Source organism: Stegastes partitus, unplaced genomic scaffold (assembly GCF_000690725.1).
Source record: "Stegastes partitus isolate 25-593 unplaced genomic scaffold, Stegastes_partitus-1.0.2 Scaffold371, whole genome shotgun sequence".
Taxonomy (NCBI): domain Eukaryota; kingdom Metazoa; phylum Chordata; class Actinopteri; family Pomacentridae; genus Stegastes; species Stegastes partitus.
The window spans coordinates 521,363-531,143 of NW_007578102.1; the positions used below are offsets into that span (position 1 = coordinate 521,363).

The following is a 9,781-nucleotide window of genomic DNA, read 5'->3' on the forward strand; positions in this document are numbered from 1 at the left end:
GTCTTGAGTTTTTAACGACTCCTGTAACTCTGAATTTTCTATCATAGACTCATTCAAATACCCAGCAGAATTTTTTTATATTTCAAGAAGATGTATAATAAATCTATGACAGAGCCAAAATGGCTGCTTGTTTTTTGTGATGAAGATGCACGTGTTTCAATGATGCTATCACAGAAAGTTAAGATTTGTGGGAGTCCTTGGAAACTCAAGACTGCCATGATATACATGGTCTTTACAAGTGCATGTAAACTTTTGTTCACAACTGCGAGTCAGAGAATTAACATTTGATGACGAAATCAATATCTGTAGTACATTTAACCCTTCGGTGTCCATTTAAAAAAAAAAAAATTTACACATAGGTTACTACGGACAAAATGTTCCTATCAGAAACAATTCCATACAAACATTAAATATTAATATTATTTTTTTTACTTTCAATTATTTATCGGTTTTAAAAAGTCACAAGTCATACGTCATAGTTCCCAAATATTCATTGATTTTCAGGATTATAAGCCTTTAAATGCCATTTTATTTACATGATGACGTTGTTTTTTATGAAAAAAAGAAGATATTTTCTATAAAGTAAGTGCTATGGGGTAAATTTATTCTTTGGTCATTACACACTGGCATGTGTCAGTGATTAGCACCAGCACTGATTGTGATGCATGTCTGTGTGTGTGTGTGTGTGCATATTTGTGTGTATGTACATTTGGAGATATAGAAATTCTAATATACTGCACATCACAAGTTCCACCCTATCACCCTCTCTCTCACTCTCTTTCTCTTTCTCTCTCTCTCTCACACACACACACACACACACACACACACAAATGCACACCTATACCCACTTATATGAAAATGCACAGTAACTTAAACGTACAATATATTTCTGTAAATGAGTTACCGCCGGCTTTTAGCTTCGAAGATGTGTGTTTATGTGTGTGTATGTGAGTATGAAACACTGTTGGGATCCATGGGTTTTCCCTCTTTATTTGTTTCTTGTTTTATTTAAATTACATTCAATTTATTTCTATTCAAGGGGCTTTGAAAGTTGCTTGAAACTTTCCATAAACTTTCATACATGTTGTCAAACCATCAAAATACTTCATTTTGGTTCACTCAAATTGATAGATTCTACCACCTTAAGGCTTCTTCTACACTCCACAACATAACTACTTCCCAGCATTCAGTTTTAATGTATTTGTTTGTCATGCACATTGTGTCTAGCAAATTGTCCAACAATATTCCTACCATTTGTGAAATATCTGACATGGCACGCTGAAGGACCTCAGGCAGTGTGTGACAGACAGACATAAACACACACCCTTATGCAGGCAGCAGATGACTGTAGTGTGTCTAACATTAAAGTGTGTCTATTTAAGTTGATGCCAGTTTAATAATAGCACAGGCGGTGAGGAGGAGGGCTGGACACAAGTTCTAATTGCAGCCTTGTCAATTGTAGCTCTCAGTTTCCGCCTATAGAAACACACACACACACGCACACACACACACATTGTGGGGGATTTGTTGGCAGGAGTGCCTGTATCAGTTTTCAGCTGCCTAGTAATAGATTCCTTGTGACTGATATGCTCCCACACACATACCCACACACACTCAAAACATATGTAGAACAGAGAGAGAACCCTAATCGATGTATGTCTTTATAGTTGAGTGTTTTCTCTGTGTTGACCTGTGATTTTTTTAAATCTGTGTGTGAGGATAGAAATTTCTGGCTGACAGTTCTGTCTCTCTTACCGGCTTAAATCTTAAAACAATCTGGTGGTTTAGCACCATCTTAAGGAGCTTTAATGAACGTTTAAACTGAGTAAGCTACACAATAAGGAGAAAACCAATACAAGATAGCATAGCATAATATATGAGTGACTTCTATCAAAATGCATTTATTGCATTTTCATGATGTTCTTAGTGTTTTCACTTTAAAAAATATTTGTTTCTCTTTTTGGTACGATGCCTACTGCTGATATACCTAAAGCAACACCACAAGGAAAATTTGTTTTTCTGTCAATTATTTAACAAAAAATATCAGATATTGAATGTCTTTTTGTACTTCTGTGAAAAAAGTGTTAACGCAGAAGCTAGAGTTCCCCTCTTTAGCAGAAATAACTACTTGTAGGTGCTTTAAATGGTAGTCCATGCACAGCACTTGAATGGACTTTGTTTTATTGACAAGGCCATTCCATAACTGTCCAATTTTTTTTTCTCAGCCATTCCATGGTGGATTTCCTAGTGTGCTTCATTATACTTTTGAAATGTCCACTACTGGTGCAGCTTCAGCTTTCGATGGTGTCACATTATGTTCAAGCATTCTTTAATATGATGCAAAATTCATAGTTGAATCATTGACTGAAAGCTGCTGTGTCCCCAAGATCATACCATGTTCCTCCACCTGACTTTACAGTTGGTCTAAGGTTGAAAAGCTGGTTTTATTCTGTACCAAACATGTCTGTCAAGTCTGTCTTTAATTCATATATCCGGACTACATTATTTCGGAAGGCTTGCTTTTTAACGTATGTTTCATAGCAAACTGTAGTTTTGTTTTAATTTTCTTTTTGGACGATAAAAGCTTTTTACAGGTGTGCTTCTTATGCAGGTCAAATTTGTGTGGTTTCTTTCTGGTGTAGATGCAGCACTTTGGCACAAACAGTTGAAGAGTGACGAACATATCCCATGATGAAATTGTTAGCTTCTCTTTGGCTGATTTGTTGATTGATTTCATGATTTATTTACAATAATTTTGAGATCTTTTTGAATGCCTTGCTGATCTCATAGGTATCCACAATTTTTTCTCTGCAGGTCACCGAATCTGGAACTCCTGATTCCAACTTTTTGGATTTGAATGTGTGATAAAGTTGTACTTACTTTTCCAATGTGACTGTGTGATTTAAATAGCTCAATGATAAAACTAACAACAAACTGTGTATTTGAATAGACGGTCTTTCAAAGAGCAGCTTTCTTATCCGAATATGGTAAAAGAATTACCAGGAATGTCAATATAGCTGTTAAATCTAGTTTGGAAGTAATATGTTCTATTTTATAGCTTACAGGTTGTTGTGTTTAGCAGTATAAGAATGAGTTTTTATTGTACACTCTAGCTTTGCAAAAGCTATAAAAGTTTTCCTGTCTATTTTCTGTCTTTTCCCACTCCTGTCTCAGGTGATCAATGTGGATGGCAGTAACAGACAGACCCTGCTGGAGGACAAGCTGCCTCATATCTTTGGTTTCACTCTGCTGGGTGATTATATCTATTGGACTGACTGGCAGAGACGTAGCATTGAGAGAGTCCATAAAGCCACCGCTGTACGAGAGATCATTATTGATCAGCTGCCAGATTTAATGGGGCTAAAAGCCACTAAAGTGACAGAGACGTACGGTAAGACACAGATTTTTCATGTTATTTTTTAAAAGTAGAACATGTATAAATATAAAAATGCTGTATGAGATACATGGTCATACTTTGAACTTGTTTTTTCATCAATGTGTCCAGGTACAAATGGCTGCGCGGTGGATAATGGTGGATGCAGTCATCTTTGTTTCTGGCGTCAGCAGGCTGTTAGCTGCGCCTGTCCCATGGGGATGGAGCTTCTCTCAGATCTTCAGACCTGTGTGGTGCCTGAGGCCTTCCTTCTCTTTACCAACAGGTACGCTGACACCTACCTGTCAAGCAGTTGGACGAAAAAGACTAACCCTTTCACTGTTCTTGTCACCTGCAACTCGTACCTGTTGCATTCACGCTGTCCATACACATTAAAAAAATATAAATAAACAAACGACAAAAGGTAAGGCAAGGACACAAAGCACCTTAACGACACTGTTGAAAGTAACACTCCCTGATTCTTTTTGTAGTCTCAGGTTTTATTTGTTGTAATGGGTATTTTGACTCTGGTGTATATTAGTTCATGCTAGTAGTGTTAAACATTCTAACTTGTCTCCTTATTCAGCTGTGTTTTTCAGGTGTTTGTATTAAGTGTATTTGATGGAGCTCATACGCATTCATAAAAGCTTTAAAGCAACCTGCAGTGTATTTTAATCTACTTCAAGTTAAAATCCCATAGGGGTACAACCATGATGGATATCTTGATATTTTGCACAATGTGAAAAACAGTGAAGTGACTACGTTTTGGACTTTGATTGTATCAACACCAGTTTTTTCATGTTGCATTGGAGGCCTGAGCTACACAATTCTACGATAAATAGCTCAGATGTGTCCAAAAACAGGGTCAATAGTGTTTAGAAATCTTTACTAAGAGTGGGGCCGAGCATGAAATTGACCATAAATCATCAAACATTTACCCAACCCTCTTAAATATTGGTAGATATCATCAGGCCATGTTTGGAAATAGGTCTACCAAAGCATATTGAACCCAAAGCATGGGGGAAGGAACAGATGTCTAAACATGTACCTTAAAATCCAATGGACAAAATTAAGTCTATAACAAGAGGCCCTCAGTAGAGGGATATAGTTGCCCCTGCTATGATATGGCTTTTTTTTTTAAGTGACCTTTGACCTCTAACTGAGATATTTTTGCAGTGATTGACCACAAAATCTAATCATTCCAAGGAGAGGCCATTCCTGTCTTACCTGTGCAATATCAACTTGTTGGACCTCAGCACTAGAGACACACTGAGAGTGTTCACACACACACAGACAGACACGCACACAGATGTTACTCTACAGCTGCCCCCTGATGAGAGGCAAATAAAATTAGGAATCATGCACAAATGCTCCACAAAAACATAATCCCAAATAGCCTGATAGTGGCACAAAGTCACAAAAATACAAACATTGCAATGTGCATATGTTGTAAATTGGCAATGATTGAATTGAATTGTTTTTAGTTCAGTTTAACTCACTTCAGGGCAAACCCGCAAATTGTTGTTGCAATTGTGTGTTCTTCTATTTTTATGCATTCAACCACACTGATTGTCTGATGGGTGCTGTCAAAATGAGGGGGACTTACACTCAGTAGTGTGGCAGAATTTATCATCTCATCATAGCAGATGATGGACTGAACCAGCTGCTTCCAAGCAATCTGTGTAGTTTTTGGTCTCAAGCAAGTCCACTTACTTCTTTTTTCATGTCTTCATTGGCTGTTCTTGTCATGCACTGGAACTCTACTGTTGATATAGCAGATCAGTTTTCTACAGTGCCAGTTAAAAGTTTGGACACACCTTCTCATTCAGCGTTTTTCATTTATTTTAATTATTTTCTACATTGTAGATTAATACTGATGACATCAATACTATGAAAGAACACATCAGGAATTATGTAGGAAACAAAAAAGTGTTAAATATACCATAATAAGTTTTATATTTTAGATCCTTTAAGGTAGCCCGCTTTTGCTTTGATGACAGCTTTACACACTCCTGGTATTCTTTAAATTGGCTTCATGAGGTCATCTCCTGGATGGTTTTAAATTAACAGCTGTGCCTCGTCAAGAGTCAGTTTGTGGAATTGCTTGCTTTCTCAATGTGTTTGAGACCATCGGTTGTGTTGTGCAGAGGCAAGGTTAGTACACAGTGGATAGCCCAATTTGACTGCTGTTGTAATCCACAGTATGGCAAGAACCACTCAACTCAGGAAAGAGAAACAACAGTCCATCATTACTTTAAGACATGAAGGTCAGTCAACCTGGAAAATTTCAAGAACTTTAAATGTATCCTCAAGTGCAGTCGCAAAAATCATTAAACGCTATGATGAGAATGGCTCTCATGAGGAGCGCCCAGGAAAGGAAGACCAGGAGTTACGATAAGTTCATTAGAGTCACCAGCCTAAGAAACTGCAAATTAACAGCACCTCAGATCAGAGCCCACACAGGTTCTTCACAGAGTTCAAGTAGCAGACAAATCTCAACATCAACTGTTCAGAGGAGACTGTGTGAATCAGGCCTTCATGGTCGAATTGCTGCAAAGAAGCCACTACTGAGGACAAACAACTAGAAGAAGAGAATTGTTTGGGCCAAGAAACACAAGGAATGGACATTAGATGAGTGGAAATATGTACTTTGGTCTGATGAATCCAAATTGGAGATCTTTGTTTCCAGCCACCGTGTCTTTGTGAGACCAGAGAAGGTGAGAGTTAGTTTCTGCATGTGTGGTTCCCACCATGAAGCATGGAGGAGGAGGTGTGATGGTGTGGACCGGCTTTGCTGGTGTCGCTGTTGGTGATTTATTCAAAATGCAAAACACATTAACCAGCATGGCCGCCACAGCATTCTGCAGCGCCGTGCCATCCCATCTGGTTTGCATTACTGGAACCATCACTTGTTTTTTAACAAGACAATGAGCCAAACACACCTCCAGGCTCTGTATGGGCTGTCTGACCGAGAAGGAAAGAGATGGAGTGCTGCACCACATGACCTGGCCTCCACAATCACCTGACCTAAACCCAACTGAGATGGTTTGGGATGAGTTGGACCACAGAGTGAAGGAAAAGCAGCCAACAAGTGCTCAGCACCTCTGGGAAGTCCTTCAAGACTGTTGGAAAACCATCCAGGAGACGACCTCATGAAGCTGACTAAGAGAATGCCAAGAGTGTGTAAAGCTGTCATCAAAGCAAAAGAGGGCCACCTTAAAGAATCTAAAATATAAAACTTATTATTTATATTTAACACTTTTTTGTTTACTACATAATTCCTGATGTGTTCTTTCATAGTTTTGATGTTTTCAGTATTCATCTACATTATAGAAAATAATTTCAATAAATAAAAAAACATTGGATGAGAAGGTGTGTCCAAACTTTTGACTGGTGCTGTGTTTAAAACTTACAATACTTTAACATTACATATGCTGTTCTATTGTGTAGAACTTCAGGTTTCACATTTTCTTAAAGGATTATTGATTATATTAACGGGTGTTTCAAATATGATCTAATTTTGTTTTTTTAGGAGAAGTAATCACAACATCTGCCAGCAATTTAACATTAAGGCCCATTTATGTTGTCATCATAATTGAAATGTTTCTAAATAGAAAGCTGTACAGTGTAATGCATGTTTCATCACAGTTAATTTTCGCTATAAACAAAAAAAGACAAAAATATTGAGCGGAGTGGGTTTTGTTTTTGTTTCTTTGGTTCTTTCACTATCTTGGTTGTAACACGTTTTCATGTCTGTTTTGACTTGGCATTGACTTGCTCAAGCTTAGACTTGTTTAAGCCTTGCCTTTTTGGTGTGGTTGTAACTTGCATTGAATAAAAATAAATAAATAAATAAAGCTGCAGTTTTTCTTTGTAAAGATTCTCCCATGCTTTTTTCTCCTCAGGGACAATATCAGGAGCATTTCTCTGGGTACCAACAGCAACGATGTGGCCATTCCTCTGACAGGAGTTAAGGAGGCCTCTGCTCTCGATTTTGATGTCTCTGAAAGGAGAATATACTGGACAGATATACAAGCCAAGGTGAGCTGGGCTGTAAAAATGTATTCAAGTTTGAATTTGTGTTCTGACTGATTAGTAGACATAAGAAATTGTTAATAATTGCTTTTTGCTAAATTTGAGCTATCGTGAGAAAGGCTGGGACTTGTAGTGCTTTATTTGTTAAAGGTTGAGTTTGAATGGGAAATAGCTGTTTTTCTTTGTGTGTGTTTTTTCTCACTCTCTCTTCTCACTCTTTCACCTTTCTGTTAGACAATAAGCAGAGCGTATATGAATGGCAGCTCTGTAGAACACGTCATAGAATTTGGACTGGACTACCCAGAAGGCATGGCAGTTGACTGGATGGGTCGTAACATCTACTGGGCAGATACAGGCACCAACCGCATAGAGGTGGCCCGGTTGGATGGCCTGCATCGACAGGTTCTGGTCTGTAAGGATCTTGACAACCCACGCTCATTGGACAACCCACGATCACTAGCACTGGACCCAGCCAATGGGTAAGACCATACCTTTTAAGAAGTAACTAGTCATGTGAGTTCCTTCATATTTTTTTAAATGGTCCTAAAGTTCCACTTCCACTAATGTTCGTATCCAGTCGTAAGACTGTAACACACTTGAACTTGTTCTATGGCACTTATCTAGATTGTTTTTGTCCTGATTAGATCCTTGCTTGTATTGCATCTGCTCTCAGATGTACGTCGCTTTAGATGAAAGTGTCTGCTAAATGAAATTGTAAAATTGTATCACTTACTCATGTGTGCCCCATGCTGAAATGATATTTTGTGTCCTCAGTTACATGTATTGGACAGAGTGGGGTGGTCGACCTCGCATAGCCAGAGCCTACATGGATGGCAGCACCATCATGACCCTGGTGGATAAAGTAGGCCGTGCCAACGGACTGACCATTGACTATGTAGATCATCGACTCTATTGGACCGACTTGGACACATGCATGATTGAAAGCACCAATATGCAAGGTTTGAACACATACACCAATAGTCATCAACCACGCAGCGAGCATGCATGGCGCAATAACACACTAAGCATTCCTAATATGTCGTGTACATCAAAAACACGCGTATGGTTTATTTGTTTGTAGATATAAAATCTACATCTAAATTGAAAATCACTGAAACACAGATGTCCAACATTGGCTATAACTGGAATGTATACGCTATAGGCTCTACTGTGATATGATGGTTGAGGCAGATTACAGACACAAAATGAAGCTATGTAAATGACTGTTGACTCATATTCAAGGACACATCTTGCAATTGCTTATTTGTTGTCATATCATCTGCAGGTAAACTTTGCAGGCAAATTGCGTTTATGTTTTAATTCTGATGCTGCAACCACAGTAAATCTACAGTTGGTCACAAATCTTTAACAATGGTCTTTGCTTGAAAAGATGAAATGTTTGATGAGAAGTTGAAGAACTCCTGAGTAAGTGTATATATGTTGTCATATCTTCTGCAGGCCTTCAGCGGGAGATCATAGTAGATGACCTCCCTCACCCCTTTGGTCTAACACAGTACCGGGATTTCATCTACTGGACAGATTTTAATCTCCGCAGTATTGAACGGGCAGAAAAACGCAGTGGACTTAACCGCACTGTGGTGCTGCAGGTATGGAACCAATTTAATCCATGTGTCAAGTGTCAGCAAAGTCTAAACCCAAAATGTATAACATTTACTGTTATTGGGCTTCTGATTTTTCTGATATAATGAATACTTTAATTAAAATCTGCTGTCCCGTCACTGTGTCCTCAGGGCCAGCTGGAGCTGATGCTGGACATTCTAGTGTTCCACTCCTCACGTCAGGATGGCACCAATGAGTGCTCGCATAACAACGGCAACTGTGCCCACCTCTGTCTGGCTACGCCTGCTGGTGCCAGGTGTCGCTGTGCTTCCCACTACACCTTGAACCCTGACGGACGAAACTGTAGCTGTGAGTATTGAAGTATTTCACGAGAAATACAAGTTTGGCTTGAAAGGCCGCTGATTTGAATCCCTAAACTGCCTGCAAACATAATTTAGGACTGGACTATATATGAAACATTTATTATGATATGTTATGTTATGATATTATTATGATGAAATTATTCAATTTCAGTCAATATTGATAATTATTGATATTGTTTAGTGTCCTACTTTTAATAAAGATCAGTAATAAAAAGGTTTAATTTAAATGTAACTATTTCAACCCAAGCTACACAGCAATGTTAATATTAACAGTACACTGAAAAACACACGAATATATGAGTTTACACACACACACACACATACAGTGCTTAAAAAAAAATGTGTCAGACCATCTGTCATAAAAATGAGAAATAATTACAATTTTAGAACTCTTTCAAAAATGTGTTTAAAGCTAAAACTGTTTTTGTTA

At 38.3% G+C, this 9,781-nt stretch overlaps 1 protein-coding gene across 2 annotated transcripts in view; it reads left to right on the forward strand.

Annotated features, from left to right (window-relative positions):
• The window catches only part of LOC103359434 (low-density lipoprotein receptor-related protein 5), a 68,649-nt gene extending 59,191 nt beyond the window's left edge, over positions 1-9,458 (forward strand). For both annotated transcript variants that reach the window (XM_008284770.1, XM_008284769.1), the window contains 7 exons: positions 3,175-3,391; positions 3,506-3,659; positions 7,279-7,414; positions 7,643-7,887; positions 8,183-8,367; positions 8,867-9,015; positions 9,160-9,458. In XM_008284770.1, coding sequence (XP_008282992.1) covers positions 3,175-3,391; positions 3,506-3,659; positions 7,279-7,414; positions 7,643-7,887; positions 8,183-8,367; positions 8,867-9,015; positions 9,160-9,348 — 1,275 coding nt within the window. In that variant the 3' untranslated portion in view covers positions 9,349-9,458. The remainder of the gene's footprint in view (positions 1-3,174; positions 3,392-3,505; positions 3,660-7,278; positions 7,415-7,642; positions 7,888-8,182; positions 8,368-8,866; positions 9,016-9,159) is intronic.
• The last annotated feature ends 323 nt before the right edge of the window (positions 9,459-9,781 follow it).